This window comes from Salvelinus fontinalis, chromosome 26 (assembly GCF_029448725.1).
Source record: "Salvelinus fontinalis isolate EN_2023a chromosome 26, ASM2944872v1, whole genome shotgun sequence".
Lineage (NCBI taxonomy): Eukaryota > Metazoa > Chordata > Actinopteri > Salmoniformes > Salmonidae > Salvelinus > Salvelinus fontinalis.
Window position 1 is genome coordinate 17,646,095 of NC_074690.1, and position 25,721 is coordinate 17,671,815.

The 25,721-nt window shown below is 42.1% G+C and overlaps 1 protein-coding gene across 1 annotated transcript; it reads left to right on the plus strand.

Moving 5' to 3' along the window:
- Nucleotides 1-17,131: 17,131 nt before the first annotated feature.
- LOC129823777 (agouti-signaling protein-like) lies at nt 17,132-25,324 on the plus strand. Its single transcript, XM_055882746.1, has 3 exons — nt 17,132-17,535; nt 18,661-18,737; nt 24,160-25,324. Exons 1-3 carry the CDS (start codon nt 17,427-17,429, stop codon nt 24,325-24,327), a joined length of 354 nt encoding a protein of 117 aa, XP_055738721.1. The 5' UTR covers nt 17,132-17,426; the 3' UTR covers nt 24,328-25,324.
- Nucleotides 25,325-25,721: the final 397 nt, after the last annotated feature.

Sequence of the window (25,721 nt, forward strand, 5' to 3'; positions counted from 1 at the left end):
CGCTTTATGTTCTGTCATTGAGTCACACACAACACAAACCCTTTACTTCAAGGGACATTAACCCAAAAATCAAGGAACAAATGTATTTCCACTGTTTTTTTCTTCCGACTTCACCAGCCAATGGATCATCCTCTTCTACACAAGATTTAGATTCGATTTTGAGAAGGTGCTGGTAGGCAAGTAGAAATATTATAAAGTCCCCTTTTTCACCATAAGATGGTGCTGTTAACACATCTAGTCAACCCTAGGCTGAAGTGTCGGGAACTTAATGTTCAGTTCCCACCACCCATAAGTGGAATCATTCGAGCTCTGAGTAAATCTCTTGGAAGAGGACAGGAACAATTTGACACAGAAATATCTAACACAGGAAAAACAGAATTTTGAGAGCACTGGGCCTTAGATGTAAGACATTTTGAGGGAAGAAAACAGAAACCGCTCTGTCACAAACGCTAATAGATGTTTTATTGTCACATACAGATAGGTGCAGTGAAATGTGTTGTTTTACAGCACCCCTGGAGCAAATTTAGTTTAAGTGCCTTGCTCAAGGGCACGTAGACAGATCTTTCACCTTGTCAGCCCAGGTATTCAAACCAGTGAACCTTTGGTTACTGGGCTAACCGTTAGGCTACCTGTTACCCTTGGCCTAATAGCGGATACTGACATAATAGCCCTCAGGAATATTGGGCCCCTCACTTATTTTTAGGTAATAAAAAGGGTACATTTAAATCACTCACTTAAATGAGGTGAAGTACATTATAATGGACAAACAGCCTGTTAGTATTTCCATTTTCCTAATATTATTTTCCAAATATAGTTCCATCTTTCAGATATCTAAAGCTTCTAGCTCTATTTGCTTCCCATGCAGTCACAGCATTGGCTTAAGAACAGGAAACACTACTTTGAGAGTACAAATGCAATCGGGATATATATATTTCACCACCGAGTGCCAAGAGGATTCACTTCCAAGATGTGCACTTGTGATAAAAAGTACAAAGATTTGACATGGTTAGAAATTTTTAAGCAGAATGCAGTTGAACTCCTTTCCTGCGGGTTCGACTAAAAAAGATACACTATGTCTTGGAGATACAGATATAGGATCTTAATTTTAGCCAGTTTCCGACAGCAGGAAAATAATCCTGCAGCAACAGGAAGTGTGAATTATTATGTGGATTGTAATTAATGGACTTTTTGTATTGGTTGATATATTTTTCATTAGGGCAAATCTGAAATGTTAAAGTGGAAATTACAAATTTTATCAGCTTTTTTAAACCTCAAATACATTACATGTTTTACATTTTCTGCATTGCAGGAAAGTTCTCCCACAACAGGATTATTAAATTAAGATCCTACATCTGTAAATTATGTTCTTCCCCTTCCCCATGCTTTCCGGCTCTATACTTTACACTACACATTGCTGGAGATCAGATTCTTGATTGTCAGATTTGTGTTCGGTTTTGTATGTGAGGACTGAGAGGAGGCCATGGAGGATAGATGTTGGGCAATAGCTACCGTGCCGTCAGAAAGCATTCATACCCCTAGACTTATTCCACATTTTGTTGTGTTACAGCCTGAATTTAAAACTGATGAAATAAATGTTTTTCTCTCACCCAGCTGAACACAATATCCCATCATGACAAAGTGAAAACATGTTTTTAGAAATGTTTGCACATTTATTGAAAATTAAGTACAGAAATATCTAATTTCCATAAGTATTCACACCCCTGAGTCAATACTTTATAGAAGCACCTTTGGCAGTAATTACAGCTGTTAGTCTTTCTGGGTAAGTCTCTATGTCACGGCTGTCAAAAGGAGGAGACCAAGGCGCAGCGTGGTATGCGTACATTCTTCTTTAATCTAAGAATGAACACTGAACAAAACTAACAAAATAACAAAACGAACCATGACGCTATACAAATGAGTGCTGACAGGCAACTACACATAGACAAGAACCCACAAACACAAAAGGGAAAATGGCTACCTAAATATGATCCCCAATCAGAGACAACAATAAACAGCTGCCTCTGATTGGGAACCATAACAGGCCACCATAGACATATAAATCACCTAGACCTACAACAACCCTAGACATACAAAAACCCTAGACAATACAAAACTAACGTACCCACCCTAGTCAGACCCTGACATAACCAAAATATAAAGAAAACAGAGATATCTCAGGTCAGGGCGTGACACTCTAAGAGCTTTTCACATCTGGATTGTGCAACATTGGCCCATTATTCTTTTCAAAATTCTTCAATCTCTGTTAAATTGGTTGTTGATCATTGCTAGACAACAATTTTCCCCTCTTGCCATTGATTTTCAAAAAAAATTCAGTAAAAACTGTAACTCGGCCACTCAGGAACATTCAGTCTTTGGTAAGACCTTTCAGTTTGGCCAGGCGGCCAGCTCTAGGTCTTCCATTGAAGAATTGGTTAACTGACTTGCCTAGTCAAATAAAGGTTGTTTCTGCTTTGTCATTATGGGGTATTGTGTGTAAATTGATCAGGAAAAAACAACAATTTAACCAATTTTAGAAAAGGTTGTAATGTAACAAAATGTGGAAAAAGTCAAGGGGTCTGAATACTTTCCGAATGCACTGTATATACAAAGGTATGTGGATATCCCTTTAAATTAGTGTATTCAGCTATTTCCAACCACACCCGTTGCTGACAGGTGTATAAAACTGAGCACAAAGCTATGCAATCTCCATACACAAACATTGGCAGTAGAATGGCCTTACTAACGAGCTCAGTAACTTTCAACGTGGCGCCGTCATAGGATGCCACCTTTCCAACAAGTCAGTTTGTCAAATTTCTGCCCTGCTAAAGCTGCCCTGGTCAACTGTAAGCTATGTTATTGGGAAGTGGAAACGTCTAGGAGCAACAACGGCTAAACTGCAAAGTGGTAGGCCACACAAGCTCATAGAACGAGTGCTGAAGTGAGTAGCGTGTAAAAATCATCTCTGGAAGCAACGTCAGCACAAGAACTGTTTGAAATGGGTTTCCATGGCCGGTGGCAAACAGCACCACAGAAGCGTCGGCTGGAGTGGTGTAAAGCTCGCCGCCATTGGACACTGGAGTAGTGGAAACGCGTTCTCTGGAGTGATGAATCATGCTTCCCCATCTGGCAGTCTGATGGACAAATCTGGGTTTGGCAGATGCCAGGAAAACACTACCTGCCCCAATGCATAGTGCCAACTGTATAGTTTGGTGGAGGAGGAATAATGATCTGGAGATGTTTTTCATGGTTCGGGCCCCTTATTTCCAGTGAAGGGAAATCTTAACGCTACAGCATACAATGACATTCTAGACGATTCTGTGCTTCCAACTGTGGAAACAGTTTGGCAAAGGCCCTTTCCTGTTTCAGCATGACAATGCCCCCGTGCACAAAGCAAGGTCCATACAGAAATGGTTTGTAGAGATCGGTGTGGAAAAACTTGACTGGTCTGCACAGAGCCCTGACCTCAACCCCATCGAACACATATGATGAATTGGAACGCAAACTGCGAACCAGGCCTAATCACCCAACATCAGTGCCCGACCTCGCTAATGCTCTTGTGGCTGAATGGAAGCAAGACCCCGCAGCAATGTTCCAACATCTAGTGGAAAGCCTTCACAGAAGAGTGGAGGCTGTTATAGCAGCAAAGGGGGGATCAACTCCATATTAATGCCAGTGATTTTGGAATGAGATGTTCGACGAGGAGGTGTCCACATACTTTTATTCATGCAGTTTAATCATAACTGGCACGGTAGGTTAAATTGTAAGCTTCTCCAAACTTCTATAGCAGGGATCATCAACTAGATTCAGCCACGGACAATTTTGTCTTGAGTGGATGGTCGGGTGGCCGGAACATAATTTCAAATAATTTGTAGACTGCCAATTGACCGTAAGAAGCCCAAACAGACATGTTTGACTAAAATATAATCATTTCAAACATTGCTTCCATTTGTATACGATCAAATGTGTATTATTTGTCCAACCACGAAAAAAAAAATAAAAATAAAAAATAAAACCACCCGCGGGCCAAATTCATCCCGCGTGGGCCGCCAGTTGGGGTACCCTGGTCTATGGTTTTTATTCTAACACCCATTAACAACAGGAGGTCCCGTGAAAAACACCGGCCCGCCTATAGAAATCAAATTCCTGTCCAACTGATTTGTTCTGGCGCCGGCCCTGCAGGGCAGTTATGGTTGGCTGTCGACTCTCAGCTCAAGAACATCTGGACTGAGAGGGAAATTCTGATAAAAATGTAATTCCTACAGTTTTCAGTTTATTTTTTATATACATTGGCCTCATGAGTCCTTTTGCGGAGCTTTTGAACCTTATTTTTAAAGCCTTTGAAAAACTCACTCCTGGAAGCCCAGTGCAGAAATCCGTTATGTGCAACGATTGAATTAAGGTATGATTCTTGCAATATGAACTAAGATGTGGGTCTTTTATAACCTGCACAAGTAACCCAGCGAGCAAAATATTGCACATGATGTCTTATTGATGTCATTTTCTGGTTGTAAACTGGTTTTCTGGCTGCGAAGACGTCATGTAACCTGATTACAACCAGCTGGTCTCTGTTATAACCACATAAAGCCATCCCAGCTGACTCACAGCTTCCCCTTGGAAGCTCCACTGAAATGACTCCTGCTTCTGCCCCACCAGACTCATCAACTGCTGGAGCAGTAACATCTCTCAAGTAGTAGAAAGGACAGCTGAAGACAAACTTTAATGGTTTTTCCTAAGAAATTTGGATCAATATAACATTCACATGTCAGGTAAGATCACTTCACAACAGTGTCAACTGTGAACCCGAAACCACACCCCCATGAACTCCTTGTAGCTGGGCATGTAACTCAATACTTAACAGTTCACATAAAGTATATCCACAATGATTGATGTATAGGTAAGGCCTATGATATTTTTTGGGGCTTGACAGAGAAACATGCTGATCGGGTCCACAGCCTCTTCAGATTTACGACATGATAAAAAGCTCTGCTCCTATCGATCTTCTGAATGGTTATTTATTTGTTTATTTATTTGTTTATTTGGATCCCCGTTAGCTTTTGCAGAGGTAGTAGCTATTCTTCCTGGGGTCCACAAAAAACACAAAACATGACAAGTAACAAAACACTGATACACTGATAGGCAACGAGAGTCACATACATTTAAAATACAATGATATACAAACAATACAACTAAAAATGAATACTAACAATACAACAACAACAAAAAATGTGTGTGTTAAAGTGTGTCTGTGTGTGCGTGTTTGTGTATGTGTCCCCTCACAGTCCCCGCCATTTCATGAGATGTATTTTTTTAAAGGTAATTTTGCTGTTTGCTTGAGTATTTGGAGATGGGAGTTCCATGTGATCATGGCTCTGTATAATACTGTGCATTGCTGTGAATTCGTTTTTGACTTGAGGACTGTGAAGAGACCCCTGGTGGCATGTCTTGTGGGGTATGTATGGATGTCGCAGCTAACCGTTATTTGTTTATGCAGATAATCTTAAATTAATCTCTCGTCAACCTTCAACCAGGAAAGATTGGCATGCGTGTTGTTGATGTTAGTTATGTATGTGCCGTTAAGGGCAAGGTGTGCTGCTCTGTTTTGAGACAGCTGCAGCTTTGCTAGGTCTTTCTTTTCTGCACTTGACCATGTTACTGGACAGTAATCAAGATGGTACAAGACCAGAGTCTGAAGAACTAGTACAGTTGATTTTTGTGTCACCCCTCCCCATCTTTACAACAATTTTGTCAATATGACTTGACCATGATTTTTTAAATATTTTTTTTATTTAACCTTTAACTAGGCAAGTCAGTTAAGAACAAATTCTTATTTACGATGACGGCCTACACCGGCCAAACCCGGACGACCCTGGGTCAATTGTGTGCTGGCCTAATTGACCATCCAATGTTATCGTTCAGCTTCCTCAACTTGCTAAATGGTCACACCCTTTATCTCCAGTTGAGGTTTAGACCTTAGAGAATGTTTTGAACAGAATACAATGTTTTTAGTTTTAGTTGTATTTAAGACCAGTTTATTATTAATCACCCATTCTGATACTGACTGTAACTCCTTATTTATAATGTCAGTGAGCTCACTGGTTTTGGGTGTTGACATGTAGAGTGTGGAATCATCTGCATACATTGTCATTCTAGCTTTGTGTAAGACCAGTGGCAAATCATTTGTAGAGAAGAGTAACAGCCCAAGGCAACTGGCCTTAGGTACACAGCACTGTACATATCTAATGTACATTGAAGAACACTCTCTGGGTTCTATTGGATAAATAACTCTCCGACCATGCGATGGATTGTGACATAACATAACATTAAAGGCTGCATTGAAATCTAACAATACAGCTCCAACTATGATCTTATTATCCATTTATTTTAACCAATCATCTGTCATCTGAGTCAGTGCAGTCCAAGTTGAGTGCCCTTCTCTACATGCATGCTGACTAGGGTGGCTGGAGTCTTTGATCATTTTTATGGCCTTCCTCTGACACCGCCTGGTATAGAGATCCTGGATGGCAGGAAGCTTGGCCCCAGTGATGTACTGGGTCGTACGCACTACCCTCTGTAGTGCCTTGCGGTTGGAGGCTGAGTAGTTGCCATACCAGGCAGTAATGCAACTAGTCAGGATGCTCTCGAGGGTGCAGCTGTAGAACCTTTTGAGGGAGGTGTTTAGTCCCAGGGTCCTTAGCTTAGTGATGAGCTTTGAGGGCACTATGGTGTTGAACGCTGAGCTGTAGTCAATGAATAGCATTCTCACATAGGTGTTCCTTTTGTCCAGGTGAGGGCTCTAACAGTTCATACAGTTAATTCCTTAACAGGAGCTTGTCAACAATTGGCATGAATACTTTAACAAATACTTCCAGTGCTGCATTTGGATTCACTTCCTCATGCACATCACACGTTTTACACCTTCAACATATAAGATATTTTGTATGATCTCTTAGAAATTACTTTAGGCCCAACCTTTGGCACTTTTGCTTTCCGTGTTATTTCCACAATGTTACGGTCCCTTCTGCCAATGGGAACTGATATTGATTTGGAGCAAAGTGAAGATATGATCAATACAAGTGGATGTCACAGATCCAACACTATTGGTATGCAGTTCAGTTGGTTGAGTGATAACCTGTGTCATATTACAGACATATTACATCAGTCACATTTAGAAGCTTCTTATTGAGAGGACAGTTAGCTAGCTGCTAACCGGTCAATGTTCAGGTCAGCCAGAAAATAAACCTCTCTATTAACAACACATATACTATCAAGCTTTTCACACATATTATCCAAATACTGACTGTTAGCACTTGGTGGCCTATAGCAGCACCATAAAGAAGAGGCTTTAGATGAGGCAACGCAACCACAACACTTCAACAATATTTGATATGAGATCCTCTCTACACTTCACACCGATATGACATTTTTGGCCGATACCGATATGTGATATTTTCCTTGCCAAAACCCCCCCCAATACCGATAACCGATATGAAATTTTTTTGCGGACTTTTAAGCATTCGAATCCAGGCTGTATCACATCCGGCTGTGATTTTGGGAGTCCCATAGAGCGGCGCACAATTGGCCCAGCATCGTCCGGGGTAGGCCGTCAGGTTACACACACACACACACACACACACACACACACACACACACACACACACACACACACACACACACACACACACACACACACACACACACACACACACACACACACACACACACACACACACCCAAAAGTTATTTTGTTGGCATTTATGTATGTCCCCATTACCAGTAAAACGTAATCAAAACCTATTTCTTTCACTTACTTGCTGTGCTGTTTCGTTGTTCATTTGTTCAGTTGTTTCATTCTCAACCAGGATTTCTATGGAACACCGTTTGGGTCTTTGTATGTCAAAAAAGATACACGTCAAATAACACTATTTGATGCGTCAAATAAACTTGTTGACCAATCAGGACCTGAATATGACTGCACGTCACATAATAATTTAACACGTTCATACATTTTTTACATAGTTATTACACATTGATTAAATTATCACTCGTATTTCATATGTCACAACAATCCATCGATACGCATGCTATGATGCTGGTAAAGTTGTCTCGTGCACCTACAGTATTGGTCATAAAAAAAGCTAGCTAGCTCATGGATGCAAACAATGTTCATCCCAAAAAACATTCCAAAATAACAATCTGTTTCAGGCCGCAAAATGACATGGGGTATCACTCTACTTAGTGACACCCAGAGAACATTAGCGTCGTAGCTCTTATTGCGGGACTCTGAAACAACTGTGAATTTAGCCACATTTATTGTCAACCTATGTGTATTGAACACTATTCCAAAGGAAAAACAATACTGCGTGGATGTTTTGGAGTCTGATAACTCTGAGGAGGACGTTGGGAAAAAATATCTTGGCTATTGAGTAGACTGATACCCCATTTCATTGATCCCCAATCCTTAGGTAAATATGTATAGTGCAATATGAATGTCAATACACACAATAGGCTGACTGGGGAGGTGATTTCACACGGTCGCAGTCCCGCGATAAGAGCTACAACGCTAATATTTGCATAAACTCTTCACAGTTGTGTTCTGTGGGTGTCACCGAGTAGACTGATACCCGCATTTCATTGCTTCACAATCCAACCTTGTTTAACATGATCTAGTCTAAATATGTCATGATTCCACCAATTGTAACCTTCTGCATTACTTTCAAAGAGGTACTTTTATTTTGAAGGCAAACCGCAAATTCCACTATTGTGCCTAATCCTTGTTATGGCTAGCTTCACGACACATAACCGGTTGTCTGGTCGAGCATCACTAGCCAGATGAAGCTAGCTGGCTGCTTATAATGTTAGCTTTGGGCAACAGGGTTAAGTCGCTGGCTAGCTATTTATTTTCATGAACTGAAGTTCAATTTCAATAGGCGAACAACAAGTAACTACCTAGCTAATACTTACTCACAAGGATTCCTAAATCATTGCTAAGAATAATGAAAATGATTGCAGTTTCTACTGGTCATTGTTTTCAGGCTGGTTGTATTGGTGCTAGCTAGGTACCAAGCTAAAGCTAGATAGCTACCTCAGAAGTTGCGGTCAAACAAATAATGATTTATTACCAACGTGGTATTGTAAGCACACCGTTTGTGGCTGGTGTAACTTGTTTGCAAACTTTTTTGTACAGCTTGACAGTGCTACTGATAGTAGTGGTGGCGCCTGACTTGCACGTGCAAATTCAGAACACACAAAATGATATAATAGAACTGTGCTATTTGACGTGTCAAATTAAAAGCTTATTTAAAGCGTCAAATAGTGTTATGTCAAATGGTGTTATTTGACGCGTATCTTTTTTGACACGCAAAGACCCAAATGGCGTTTCATAGTATGTCGTTAGGCTAATAGCAGTGATGCTATTACTGTGTAACGCCGGTCGGGCAACAACTGAAAAATAGCGCACTTGGTAGTGTGTACCGGTGCTCGACCAATTGTGAAAGCCAACATCCCCCACGATAGAGAATGGTTGATTGTCAAGGGCAATTAATTCCATTATCTTGGCGTTAATGGATTTCGCCTTTGAGTTGTCTCACTGAAATTTTCTTACTCTTTCAAATGACTGCTCGACGTGTTGACTGCTCGATCCACACAGCAGACATTGTGGGCTAAGTTAGGAATGCTGTGTTGCATGTGTAGCGCAAGATTTTACGTCTACCTACGTTATATAGGTATGCACGTCAGCTTTGACATCAGTTTTGCACATCAGCGTTAAACTAGACATCGGGCCGATGCCGATATTGGCATATTTAGCTAATATCGGACGATGCCGATATGTTCACCGATATATTGTGCATCCCTACTTTGCAGGAATATGTCTTTGAACATATATCCCAACACCTCCCCCTAGGCATGCCTGTCTTTTTTGTAGATGTTATATTCTTGTATTGCTACTGCTGTATCATCAAAGGTACAATCTAAGTGAGTTTCAGAAATGGACAGTATATCCAATCAAATCAAATTGTATTAGTCACATGTGCCGAATACAACAAGTGTAGACCTTACAGTGAAATGCTTACTTACGAGCCCCTAACCAACAGTGCAGTTTAAAAAAATACGAATAACTTGCAACTTGCAGATGTGTTGCTGTGCGTTTTGTCGCCAACCTTACTTTGCTAGCTGACAACTTTACGGTTTTTACTTTTTAATTACCGTTTATATTTTTAGTTTTCCCTCACAACTTTTTTTTTATTCAACTTTTTCACTCCGGACGCTTTATCTGGACATGGTTCGTCAGCACCTTCAACAGCCGAAGCTAAGTAGTAACATTAACATGGGGCCTTCTAATTGCAGTCGCTGTACTCATAATATACAGGAGAACGATCGCCTTATGGCAAGGATAGCTGTGCTGCAAGCCCAGCTTCAGACGCAATTGTTAGGCAAGGGTACTTCAGTGTAGGAAAGGATGAAACAGCGTCTGTGCCACCAGTAAGTACAGATAGTAGTATAAATCCCATCGCACAGTCCCCGCAGCCGGACAACTTTCTCATGGCTTCAGGAAGGAACCGGTGTCGCTCATTCAGCAGACAGAAACTTTCAACCGGTTTTCGAGGCTCGGCCTCGGAGTCTGAGGCCGAGCCTTCTCTTGTCTCTACTCCTCCCGTTACGGGATCTGAGACGCCGAAGCTTCCCACCATTAGCTCTGACAAGTTGAAAACCCTAGTCATTGGCGACTCCGTTACCCGCAGTATTAGACTTAAAACAAATTATCCAGCGATCATACACTGTTTACCAGGGGGCAGGGCTACCGACGTTAAGGCTAATCTGAAGATGGTGCTGGCTAAAGCTAAAACTGGCGAGTGTAGAGAGTATAGAGATATTGTTATCCACGTCGGCACCAAGGATGTTAGGATGAAACAGTCAGAGGTCACCAAGCGCAACATAGCTTCAGCGTGTAAATCTGCAACTGGATTGAGGACTTCCTGATGGGCCGTCCCCAGGTGGTAAGGGTAGGTAACAACACATTTCAGGGGTGCGTGTTCAATCCCCTCCTGTACTCCCTGTTCACTCATGACTGCACGGCCAGACACGACTCCAACACCATCATTAAGTTTGCCTATGACACAACAGTAGTAGGCCTGATTACCGACAACGACGAGACAGCCTATAGGGAGGAGGTCAGAGTACTGGCCATGTGGTGCAAGGACAACAACCTCTTCCTCAACGTGATCAAGAGAAATGAGATGATTGTGGACTACAGCAAAAGGAGGACCGAGCACGCCTCCATTCTCATCGACGGGGCTGTAGTGGAGCAGGTTGAGAGCTTCAAGTTCCTTGGTGTCCACATCACCAACAAACTAACATGGTCAAAGCACACCAAGACAGTCGTGAAGAGGGCACGACAAAACCTATTCCCCCTCAGGAGACTGAAAAGATTTGGCATGGGTCCTCAGATCCTCAAAAGGTTCTACAGCTGCACCCTCGAGAGCATCCTGACTAGTTGCATCACTGCCTGGTATGGCAACTGCTCGGCCTCCAACCGCAAGGCACTATAGAGAGTAGAGCGTACGGCCCAGTACTTCTGCTATCCAGGACCTCTATACCAGGCGGTGTCAGAGGAAGGCCCTAAAAATTGTCAAAGACTCCAGCCACTCTAGTCATGGACTGCTTTCTCTGCTAGCACACGGCAAGCGGTACCGGAGAGCCAAGTCTAGGTCCAAGAGGCTTCTAAACAGCTTCTACCCCCAAGCCATAAGACTCCTGAACATCTTAATCTAATAGCTACCCAGACTATTTGCATTGCCCCCCCCCCCCCCCCCTCGCCGCTGCTGCTCTCTGTTATTATCTATGCATAGTCACTTTAATAACTCTACCTACATGTACATATTTTCTCAATTACCTCGACTAACCGGTGCCCCCGCACATTGACTCTGTACCGGCACCCCCTGTTTATAGTCTCGCCATTGTTATTTTACTGCTGCTCTTTAATTACTTGTTCATTTTATTTCTTATTCTTATTCGTATTTTTTAAACGGCATTTTGTTGATTAGGGGCTTGTAAGTAAGCATTTCACTGTAAGGTCTACACCTGTTGTATTCAGCGCATGTGACTAATAAAATTTGATTTGATTTGAAGAGTGGGAGAAACTCATACCCAAGGAGACTCAAGTCTGTAATCGCTCCAAACGTCTTTCAACAGAGTACTGATTAAAGGGTTTGAATACTTAAGTAAATGTGATATTTTTATTTTTTATTTTTAATATATTTGCAAAAAATTTTGAAAAACTTGTTTTTGCTTTGTCATTATGGGGTATTGTGTGTAGATTGATGAGGGGGGAAAACAATTTCATCCATTTTAGAATAACACTAAAATATCAAAATGTGGAAAAAGTCAAGGGCTCTGAATACTTCCCGAATACACTGTTTACTGTACCCATTCTCCTCCTCTCACATTTTCCCTTTGCTTGTGGACCTCAGTGCACAACACAACAGCTGTCTGTGATCAGGTGAAAAAAAACTCTTAAAACCAAAACTTCATTCCATATCCGCTAACTGATAAACACACCATATTAGCTAACAACATAGTCAACATAGCTACTAGAACCAACCCGTTAGTAAAGCCACAATCCAATCCATGTGTACAATTACGCAATACAGTGTAAAGCAAGCAGTTTAGAAGTTTAAATGGTGGGCCCCTGTGACAATAAATGAATCAAACCGAAAGTTTACCTTGACTTGGAAGAGTTAGAATGTTGGATTGCCTTAGCCAGCTAGCTAACATAAATAGCATTCTTCTCTGTTTGAGTCAGGTTGTTGAGTATGTTAAATTAGCTGCATTAGCTAGTTAAATGAAAGTGAAAGAAATACAACAAAATATAGCTACAGTATCTCTCTCTCTCTGCTAATTCTCATTTTTTCCCCAAAACTGTTCAACTATTGTTTGTCTCTCTCTTTGAGTCAACTACTCAACCATAGGTTATGCACTGCAGTGCTAGCTAGCTGTATCTTATGCTTTCAGTACTAGATTCATTCTCTGATCCTTTGATTGGATGGACAACATGTCAGTTCATACTGCAAGAGCTCTTGGAGGACGTCCTCCAGAAGTCATCATAATTACTGTGTAAGTCTATGGAAGGGGGTGAGAACTATGAGCCTCCTAGGTCTGTTGAGGCCAGTAGCGGTGCGTGGGTAAAATCACTGAGGAAGACAGAAAAATGGCATATTACAACCTATGTGTTGTGATAATAGTCCTGTTTGCTCTATAAACTGTTATTTCATATGCCTTGCTACCGTGATATATAGGCCTAAAGGCAGAGACTATAAGAAGACAGTGGCAGAATAAATTCAACCATACCTTAATTTTTATCACAAAACCAGATAGCAACCTCTGTCCGCTTTATTCCACATATTGCAAGTAACAGACAGTTGCATTACCTACAGCATGGTCAAGCAAGTTAATGTTTTGGACATTTTCCGACCACTAAACAACTATTGATTTAGAACCACAGAGAGTTAACGCAAGTCGCAAAGAAAACAGGAGCTGCCTCCACTATTCCAGCACCATTTCAACTTCGACATTTCAACATCATCAAATCACCTCTACTTAGTCTAATGCAGTGACAACTAAAAGATAACAAAAACAATTAAGTCGAATCAACGTAAGCTAAATATGATGTCGCTGTCCGTGGTTCTAATTTCTGTGGACGTGTTTGTGTGTGTTTGCGTGCGCGTACGTGCAAGTAGAAAAATGTATTGACGCATCCTACTTGTAGAGAAACGCATCTGCCATCTTCCTCTCTTTCATGGTGACAAAACGGTCTATCAGTCTGTCATACAGTACACGCTTTTAGTTTTTGTTGTCCAAGACTACCTGCCTAAAACGTTTGCTCTAAAGCCTAACTTCTATTCATGGGCAACATTAGCTAGCTAGTTAACATTAGCTTTCTACAACTAGCTACATATTGAACCTCCATCCTCTCAGGCCAGGGGCACAACAATGTATGAATTAATGGTTGGATCAGAATCGCCATTATAGTCATTGGCCAGTACAGAGAATTAAGTAAAACCACAAGTCACAAATCCCAATCTCCATCCATGGCTAATTTAGGAAAAGGCTGATTTTAGCTAGATAGCCACCAGAGGACAACAATACAACGAGATGCAACAATTCAAGAGGTTTCTGTCAATGACGTATGCTCTCGATGTGATTTGTAAGGAGTAATGCCAAAATCCAAGCTGGCTTCCCTTGACAACTTTTTGGGGTGCACATAGTTGAGCTCACTCAGTTTGGCTATTTTTTAATACTTTTTTTATCAAGGGAAGCCAAATGCTCGCTGGCTTCCATTCCATTCAATGCTTTTGGCGGAAACAATGTCATACTTGTTTGGACCAGACAGCATCAGATACAGTGGGGCAAAAAAGTATTTAGTCAGCCACCAATTGTGCAAGTTCTCCCACTTAAAAAGATGAGAGAGGCCTGTAATTTTCATCATAGGTACACTTCAACTATGACAGACAAAATGAGGAGAAAAAAATCCAGAAAATCACATTGTAGGATTTTTTATGAATTTATTTGCAAATTATGGTGGAAAATAAGTATTTGGTCAATAACAAAAGTTTATCTCAATACTTTGTTATATACCCTTTGTTGGCAATGACAGAGGTCAAACGTTTTCTGTAAGTCTTCACAAGGTTTTCACACACTGTTGCTGGTATTTTGGCCCATTCCTCCATGCAGATCTCCTCTAGAGCAGTGATGTTTTGGGGCTGTTGCTGGGCAACACGGACTTTCAACTCCCTCCAAAGATTTTCTATGGGGTTGAGATCTGGAGACTGGCTAGGCCACTCCAGGACCTTGAAATGCTTCTTACGAAGCCACTCCTTCGTTGCCCGGGCGGTGTGTTTGGGATCATTGTCATGCTGAAAGACCCAGCCACGTTTCATCTTCAATGCCCTTGCTGATGGAAGGAGGTTTTCACTCAAAATCTCACGATACATGGCCCCATTCATTCTTTCCTTTACACCACAAGTGTCAAACTCATTCCACGGGGGGCCGAGTGTCTGTGGGTTTTCGCTCCTCCCTTATACTTGGTTGATGAATTAACATCACTAATTAGTTACGAGCTCCCCACACCTGGTTGTCTAGGGCTTTATTGAAAGGAAAAACCAAAAACCTGCAGACACTAGGCCCTCCGTGGAATGAGTTTGACACCCCTGCTTTACACGGATCAGTCGTCCTGGTCCCTTTGCAGAAAAACAGCCCCAAAGCATGATGTTTCCACCCCCATGCGTCACAGTAGGTATGGTGTTCTTTGGATGCAACTCAGCATTCTTTGTCCTCCAAACACGACGAGTTGAGTTTTTACCAAAAAGTTCTATTTTGGTTTCATCTGACCATATGACATTCTCCCAATCTTCTTCTGGATCATCCAAATGCTCTCTAGCAAACTTCAGACGGGCCTGGACATGTACTGGCTTAAGCAGGGGGACACGTCTGGCACTGCAGGATTTGAGTCCCTGGCAGCGTAGTGTGTTACTGATGGTAGGCTTTGTTACTTTGGTCCCAGCTCTCTGCAGGTCATTCACTAGGTGTGGTTCTGGGATTTTTGCTCACCGTTCTTGTGATCATTTTGACCCCACGGGGTGAGATCTTGAGTGGAGCCCCAGATCAAGGGAGATTATCAGTGGTCTTGTATGTCTTCCATTTCCTAATAATTGCTCCCACAGTTGATTTCTTCAAACCAAGCTGCTTACCTATTGCAGATTCAGTCTTCCCAGCCTGGTGCAGGTCTACATTTTGGTTTCTGGTGTCCTTTGGCAGTTCTTTGGTCTTGGCCATAGTGGAGTTTGGAGTGTGACTGTTTGAGGTTGTGGACAGGTGTCTTTTATATTGATAACAAGTTCAAACAGGTGCCATTAATACAGGTAACGAGTGGAGGACAGAGGAGCCTCTTAAAGAAGAAGTTACAGGTCTGTGAGAGCCAGAAATCTTGCTTGTTTGTAGGTGACCAAATACTTATTTTTCACCATAATTTGCAAATAAATTCATTAAAAATCCCACAATCTGATTTTCTGGATTTCTTTTTCTCATTTTGTCTGTCAAAGTTGAAGTGTACCTATGATGAAAATTACAGGCCTCTCTCATCTTTTTAAGTGGGAGAACTTGCACAATTGGTGGCTGACTAAATACTTTTTTGCCCCACTGTAGATGGCCTACACATACAGAGACAGAGGGGCACTGTTTCGCTCGCTCCGATGCTTTTTCCGGTGAGATACATTCAGCCTCTTGCGAATTGAAGGAAAATTATGAAATACAGAGAGACGAAAGATAAATTATTTAATATGTATTTATTTTTTTGAGAGGGGGGGCTGGCTTCCCTTGACATCCATTAATAGGCTATGTGCCACTGGTCGAGGCTACTGTAGACCTTCCTTGCAAAACAGTTTGTTTCAAAGTATAGTTTTATCTAAAAAGGATAACTTTTTTATGTTTCACTATTTACATTTTTCTGAAATTCACTGAGTCGGATGTTCCTCCCCATCCTCCTCTAAGGAGCCTCCACTGATCCCCACTGTTAATATATATTAATTAACATGGGCTTAGGAAATGAATAACAATGTGCAGATTGTGTACATAAGCTCATAGAGAGGAATGTCTGGTGTTTGGAAAGAACATCGGAAGGCTCCCTGCTGTCTGCGCGCCAATTCACCTCACATGTCCCTCGGCAAGTAATAAGCGTGGGAGAGGGACTTTAATGTCTTTAACATCCGGTTTCTTGATGTCGCATTCAGGCCAACCCCAGGCCCAAATACCATATCAATGTTTCGAACACACCTGCATGTGGGTTCCGTCCAGTGTCAGTAAATAACATATTAAACCGTTAGAAAGATTTCCCTTTACCTCTACATGGAGGGCCGCAGTGAAGCTGAGCGCAACAGCGCATAATCAATCAAGATGTAGATCTCAGTTGACAATGCATTACACGATCACATCGGCCTTGACAACAAAAAATAAATAACTGCTACCAGACAGTGGCATTTTGCTATAGTATCGGTGGGAGCTTGTTACTGTTTGACTTAGTTGGGGGAATGTATGGATGGAAACCATAATTCAACAAAATTGGGTAGGTCAATAGAAGGCTACTTCAGAGTCTGAAAGAAATTGTGGGCGTGGAATATTTGACTACACTTAACCACCCATTTTATGAGAACCCATTCCCTAGAACGAGAACCTTCTGAGCTGCGATATTGATAGGCTACCATATTAAGACATTTAAAATAAAAAAAATATATACATTTCCCCAGAGTGGGTAAAAAGTAACCTGTAAGTAGCCTATCCCAACGTGTCAAATTTAATAGTGTGCTTTTACCTGAACAGTGCTGCGGTCCATAACATTATTATTAACCCGGATTCCGGTTACAAGATTGGAAGTGGAGATGTTGGGAAAACATTTTCTCTGGGTTTGTCTCCTTTCGGTGTCTATTCCGTTATGTTTCGCCGAAGACCTGAAGAGGGATGCGCATGTACAGCATGAAAATGATTCAGGTGAAGCTATTTTGCATGTTTTCTGTTTTAATTATTAAGCAGGGTTGCGCGCTATTGTTGCTGAGAGAAAAGATCACACCTTTTGCACGGTTGTATGGTATATTTGCCATTACTGACAGATTGCTTCATAGGGCTATGGTTTGCGTTTGGATTAAGGAACTATGGCGAACAATTTTAATTATTTCATTGTAAAAAAATTATGTTCACAAGATTTTAACCAAAAGCTTACAATTTACGTATCATTAGTCATGACCTATACAATTATGGTAGTTGACCAGTTAAACCACATGCAGTTCCCACGCATGTCGCCAAATACAATTTTAATTGCTCTGCATAACATGTGGCAATGTAATACTTTGGTATTACCTCTTTATTACTAAAACTATAATCGAAATCAACTGACTAAGCCATCATATGAGTCATTGCATCTGAGTTTGTGTTAAAGAGATGAAGTCTCTAAAAGCAGTTACTGCTTTGAAAGCCGTCAGGGGACAAAGTCTCCATTAAGTTTATGAATCAGGGTTGGTTTACTTTAGCAAGAAGTGCACACAATTATTTGATTAATTTGTAATTAAGATGCCAAAACCCAGATGGCCATCTCTAGTCCTCTCTGTGCTTTAGGCTTTTTGGCAATACTCATGATATGTAATTATTAAGATGCAAAATATTAGTTGTGTACGATTTCTTATCACAAAGAATAACAAATTGTGGTTGTACATACAACATTCTGGCAGTACAGCAAGTACCATTCATCACAAGGTTGGTCTGCAAAGTAGACATTTTTCAGCTAGCCTCCACCCCCTGATGCTATATATGTACTGCATCAGATGAGCTCTCTATGATGGCATTATTTTGTAATTAAGACATTTATAGTAAAAGGTTGTGTTCTTCAAGGAATAGTTCACCTGAATTACAAATGTACTTCAAATTATGGATTCACACAGGGTCGGACTGGGACCAGAAATTGTCTCTGGCATTTCTGTACACCAGCCCATTTTTTGAAAAGTGGAAATGAAAAGTGTCCTAGAACCACTGAAGATGTATACTTAAGTTGAACCCATCATTTGGGGCAATACGTTTCATATCTAATCATAAATCCTTGTTTTATATTTCTATGAACTATAGTTTGGAGCCAAGGGAAACCCGCAAGACTGTTTGCCAGGAGATGGATTTTGCCACATCAGGGACAGCACCACGTTACAGTAAGTTGTACATTTATCTCCTTAAAACTATAGCAGGAACAATGTACATTTATCTCCTTAAAACTATAGCAGGAACAATGTACATTTATCTCCTTAAAACTATAGCAGGAACAATGTACATTTATCTCCTTAAAACTATAGCAGGAACAATGTACATTTTTCTCCTTAAAACTATAGCAGGAACAATGTACATTTATCTCCTTAAAACTATAGCAGGAACAATGTACATTTTTCTCCTTAAAACTATAGCAGGAACAATGTACATTTATCTCCTTAAAACTATAGCAGGAACAATGTACATTTATCTCCTTAAAACTATAGCAGGAACAATGTACATTTATCTCCTTAAAACTATAGCAGGAACAATGTACTAAATCATGCTTAAAGAGGTTGTATGAAGACCAGCTGTCTACGAACAGAAGTGGAAGAATTACTGTAGGAATTAATTAACCTGATACTAATCAATCTGAAATGTCCGGAAATAATTTATGAGCTTCTAAAGAACCTCTGTCGAATAAACGTGTCTTTGCCTCTATCCGGTGGTTGGCTGCCGTCATTAAATCCCTTAATATCAGGTGACTTTGCATGACGTCAGAAAAATCACCCTCTGTCCTCCTTTACAGCACACACAAACATGGTTTACAGTGCATTTACACTTACAGCCTGAATTTAAAATGTATTAAATTGAAATGTATTGTCACTGGCCTACACACAATACCCCATAATGTCAAAGTGGAATTATGTTTTTTGAAATTGTACAAATGAATTAAAAATTTTAAGCTGAAATGTCTTGAATCAATAAGTATTCAACCCTTTTGTTATGGCAAGACTAAATAAGTTCAGGAGTAAAAATGTGCTTAACAAGTCACATAATAAGTTGCATGGACTCACTCTGTGTGCAATAATAGTGTTTTTAACATGATTTTTGAATGACTACCTCATCTCTGTACCTCACACATACAATTATCTGTAAGATCCCTCAGTCGAGCAGTGAATTTCAAACAGACTCAGTCACAAAGACCAGGGAGGTTTTCCAATTCCCCGCAAAGAAGGGCACCTATTGATAGATAAAAAAAGCAGACATTAAATATCCCTTTGAGCATGGTGAAGTTAGTAATTACACTTTGGATGGTGTATCAATAGACCCAGTCACTACAAAGATACAGGCCTCTATCCAAACTCACCATGAGGCCAATGGTGACTTTAAAACAGTTTCAGAGTTTAATGGCTGTGATGGGAATAAACTGAGGATGTATCAACAACATTGTAGTTACTCCACAATACTAGCCTAATTGACAGAGTGAAAAGAAGGAAGCCTTTACAGAATAAAAATATTCCAAAACATGCATCCTGTTTGCAACAAAGCACTAAAGTACTAATGCAAAAAATGTGGAAAAGCAAGTATCTTTTTGTCCTGAATACAAAGTGTTATGTTTGGGGTAAATCCAATCCAGTACATTACTGAGTACCACTCTCCATATTTTCAAGCATAGTGGTGACTGCATCATGTTATGGGTATGCTTGGAATCGTTAAGGACTGGGGAGTTTTTCAGTATAAAAAAATTTACGTAATAGAGCTAAGCACAGGCAAAATCCTAGAGGAAAACCTGTTTCAGTCTGCTTTCCACCACACAATGGAAGATTAATTCACCTTTCAGCAGGACAATAACCTAAAACACATGGCCAAAAATACACTGGAGTTGCTTACCAAGAATACAGTGAATGTTCCTGAGTGGCCGAGTTACAGTTTTGACTTAAATCTTCTCGAAAATCTATGGCAAGACTTGAAAATGGTTGTCTAGCAATTACATTTACATTTAAGTCATTTAGCAGACGCTCTTATCCAGAGCGACTTACAAATTGGTGCATTCACCTTATGACATCCAGTGGAACAGCCACTTTACAATAGTGCATCTAAATCTTTTAAAGGGGGGGGGGGGGGGGGCAGAAGGATTGCTTTATCCTAGGTATTCCTTGAAGAGGTGGGGTTTCAGGTGTCTCCGGAAGGTGGTGATTGACTCCGCTGTCCTGGCGTCGTGAGGGAGTTTGTTCCACCATTGGGGTGCCAGAGCAGCGAACAGTTTTGACTGGGCTGAGCGGGAACTGTACTTCCTCAGTGGTAGGGAGGCGAGCAGGCCAGAGGTGGATGAACGCAGTGCCCTTGTTTGGGTGTAGGGCCTGATCAGAGCCTGAAGGTACTGAGGTGCCGTTCCCCTCACAGCTCCGTAGGCAAGCACCATGGTCTTGTAGCGGATGCGAGCTTCAACTGGAAGCCAGTGAAGAGAGCGGAGGAGCGGGGTGACGTGAGAGAACTTGGGAAGGTTGAACACCAGACGGGCTGCGGCGTTCTGGATGAGTTGTAGGGGTTTGATGGCACAGGCAGGGAGCCCAGCCAACAGCGAGTTGCAGTAATCCAGACGGGAGATGACAAGTGCCTGGATTAGGACCTGCGCCGCTTCCTGTGTGAGGCAGGGTCGTACTCTGCGGATGTTGTAGAGCATGAACCTACAGGAACGGGCCACCGCCTTGATGTTAGTTGAGAACGACAGGGTGTTGTCCAGGATCACGCCAAGGTTCTTAGCGCTCTGGGAGGAGGACACAATGGAGTTGTCAACCGTGATGGCGAGATCATGGAACGGGCAGTCCTTCCCCGGGAGGAAGAGCAGCTCCGTCTTGCCGAGGTTCAGCTTGAGGTGGTGATCCGTCATCCACACTGATATGTCTGCCAGACATGCAGAGATGCGATTCGCCACCTGGTCATCCGAAGGGGGAAAGGAGAAGATTAATTGTGTGTCGTCTGCATAGCAATGATAGGAGAGACCATGTGAGGTTATGACAGAGCCAAGTGACTTGGTGTATAGCGAGAATAGGAGAGGGCCTAGAACAGAGCCCTGGGGGACACCAGTGGTGAGAGCGCGTGGTGAGGAGACAGATTCTCGCCACGCCACCTGGTAGGAGCGACCTGTCAGGTAGGACGCAATCCAAGCGTGGGCCGCGCCGGAGATGCCCAACTCGGAGAGGGTGGAGAGGAGGATCTGATGGTTCACAGTATCGAAGGCAGCCGATAGGTCTAGAAGGATGAGAGCAGAGGAGAGAGAGTTAGCTTTAGCAGTGCGGAGCGCCTCCGTGATACAGAGAAGAGCAGTCTCAGTTGAGTGACTAGTCTTGAAACCTGACTGATTTGGATCAAGAAGGTCATTCTGAGAGAGATAGCAGGAGAGCTGGCCAAGGACGGCACGTTCAAGAGTTTTGGAGAGAAAAGAAAGAAGGGATACTGGTCTGTAGTTGTTGACATCGGAGGGATCGAGTGTAGGTTTTTTCAGAAGGGGTGCAACTCTCGCTCTCTTGAAGACGGAAGGGACGTAGCCAGCGGTCAAGGATGAGTTGATGAGCGAGGTGAGGTAAGGGAGAAGGTCTCCGGAAATGGTCTGGAGAAGAGAGGAGGGGATAAGGTCAAGCGGGCAGGTTGTTGGGCGGCCGGCCGTCACAAGACGCGAGATTTCATCTGGAGAGAGAGGGGAGAAAGAGGTCAAAGCACAGGGTAGGGCAGTGTGAGCAGAACCAGCGGTGTCGTTTGACTTAGCAAACGAGGATCGGATGTCGTCGACCTTCTTTTCAAAATGGTTGACGAAGTCGTCTGCAGAGAGGGAGGAGGGGGGGGGGGAGGATTCAGGAGGGAGGAGAAGGTGGCAAAGAGCTTCCTAGGGTTAGAGGCAGATGCTTGGAATTTAGAGTGGTAGAAAGTGGCTTTAGCAGCAGAGACAGAAGAGGAAAATGTAGAGAGGAGGGAGTGAAAGGATGCCAGGTCCGCAGGGAGGCGAGTTTTCCTCCATTTCCGCTCGGCTGCCCGGAGCCCTGTTCTGTGAGCTAGCAATGATCTACAACCAATTTGACGGAGCTTGTGTCACGTCTGCTCCCCGTCTGCTGTACTTGTCTCGTTCCATGTCCTTCCTTTATTAAATGTGACTCCCCGTTCCTGCTTCGTCTCTCCAGCGTCCACTCATGTGACAGCTGGAAGAAATAAAAAAATAATAATGGGCAAATATTGTACAATCCATGTGTGGAAAGCTCTTAGAGACTTACCCAGAAAGACTCACAGCTGTAATCGCTGCCAAAGTTGATTCTAACATGTATTGACCAAGGGGTGTGAATACTTATGTAAATTAGATATTTCTGTATTTCATTTTCAAAAATGTCTCAATTGTTTTTCTTCACTTTGTCATTATGGGCTATTGTGTGTAGATGGGTGAGATTACAAAATAATATTTAATCACATTTTAATTCAGGCTGTAACACAACAAAATGTGGAATAAGTCAATGGGTATGAATACTTTCTGAAGGCACTCGTATAGCCACCCTAGCCTCGCCCTCATGTGGGTGCTAACAAGCAAGCTAGCAAGCATGCTAGGTAGTGCTATGTATCAACAGCCATTCTCAGCCAATCCAGTAGGGTTTGGATGCTATTGTGAGCTTCGATTAGTCACTCGCATCGCGATATCACAGAGGATTTGAATCATCAAATCAAATCAAGTTTATTTTATATAGCCCTTCGTACATCAGCTAATATCTCGAAGTGCTGTACAGAAACCCAGCCTAAAACCCCAAACAGCAAGCAATGCAGGTGTAGAAGCACGGTGGCTAGGAAAAACGCCCTAGAAAGGCCAAAACCTAGGAAGAAACCTAGAGAGGAACCAGGCTATGAGGGGTGGCCAGTCCTCTTCTGGCTGTGCCGGGTGGAGAATAAAGTTCAGCTTTCCCCAACATTAATCCTGCTATGTTCAACTCTCTTGCCCATGCTTACATCGCTCGACTGTCCCCTGCCCACTACGCTTTTCTCACTTTCCTTCCGTTGATAGCGAATGGCTTACGATGTTTCACCGCACGATGCCGCTTCCTGGTGTAAAGGGACCGTTAGCACTCATCGGATTCCTCTCGAGCACACAGATCTAAATACACTACACACAATACCCAATAATGACAAACCGAAAATAGGTTAATAGAAATTTTAGAAAATGTATTCAAAATAAAAAACAGAAATAGCTTATCTACATAAGTATTCAGACCCTTTGCTATGAGACTCGAAATTTAGCTCAGCCTCCTGTTTCCATTGATCATCCTTGAGATGTTTCTACAACTTGATTGGAGTCCACCTGATGTAAATTCTATTGATGGGACATGATTTGGAAAGGCACACATCTGTCTGTATAAGGTCCCACAGTTGACAGTGCATTTCAGAGCAAATACAGTATGTATTTGTCTATGGGTGATGTTGGGTGATTCAGTATGTATTTGTCTATGGGTGATGTTGGGTGATTCAGTATGTATTTGTCTATGGGTGATGTTAGGTGATTCAGTATGTAAATAATATTTTTCTCAATGACTGATATTTGGCGTTCCAACATATCTTTCCCTGTGGGTGAAGTTTCAGAAACACGAGCCTGCAGCCCCTGCCCGGCGGTGTGGTCGTCTGATGGATAGCTGTGCCCCTCACACCCCCTGCTGTGACCCCTGTGCCTCCTGCCGCTGTCGCCTCTTCAACACCATCTGCCACTGCTGGAGACTGGGCCCACACTGCCCCAAGAAGACCTAGACAAACACACACACACACACACACACACACACACACACACACACACACACACACACACACACACACACACACACACACACACACACACACACACACACACACACACACACACACACAGCTTCACCAGATACACACCACACACCATACATACACACCATACATACACACCACACACACTTCACACACACACACTTCCCATACACACACACACCACACACACACACACACACACATACCGCTTCAACACACACACACACTCACACACACACCACTTCACCACATACACACCACACACACCACACACCATACACAACTCTTCACCACGTATACACACACGACTGCCACTGTTGGAAACTGGGCCAGCACTGCCCCAAGAGGAACCAGAGACTATGTACAGGCAAACACACACACTCACACATCTCACAGAGACTGCTAGACATCACACTGATGCACTTGCACAGGTAAACACATACTGATACAAAAACATGGACATACTACACAGATATATGCTTAAATGTTTTGGATCTAATGAATGACACATCACATATCGCAAAGCCCACAATATACACAATATAGGTTCAATGACACATCATATATCGCAAGGCCCACAATATAGGTTCAATGACACATCACATATCGCAAGGCCCACAATATAGGTTCAATGATACATCACATATCACAAGGCCCACAATATAGGTTCAATGATACATCACATATCGCAAGGCCCACAATATAGGTTCAATGACACATCACGTATCGCAAGGCCCACAATATTTTCTATGTATGTATATAAACGATGTATGGATGTGTTGTGGATATGTAACAGTATACGTTTCCTGCATAACTGTACTAATTCTGCTTTTGTATAACTGTGCACCTCTGCTACTGTAGATTGTAGGTCATGTCGCGCCAATGCTAACCCATAAAAACATCAAATAACTTCGACAAACAGCCTCTCTATATTTTCTCTATTGAATAAATAACTTTGTTAGCCTCACTCATCTACTTTTTATTGCTATTCTCACCAGTTATCCCTGCTGGCAAAACGTATTGCTGTATGCTCAATAACAGGTTTTGCTGCTGTGGTTACATACATTTTGAAATTACTAGCAAACTCCCCAGTGGATTAAAGTAGATAAAAGGAAGTGAGAGCTTTGGGGCAGCGGCGTAGACAGGGATAGCTGTGTGGCTGGACATAAGTAAAAGTGGCTGGGCTAACATTTTCCGGCAAAAATACCTGACATATTTAAGTGAAAATTTGTGATTCACATTGGATTATTTAAAACATAATACAGGATAAATGTAACCAAAAAATACCACAGTGCGAACTACGCAACCGCTTACTACAACACTGCTGACAAAGCAGGCAGACTGTCTGAGTACAACAGTAAGGA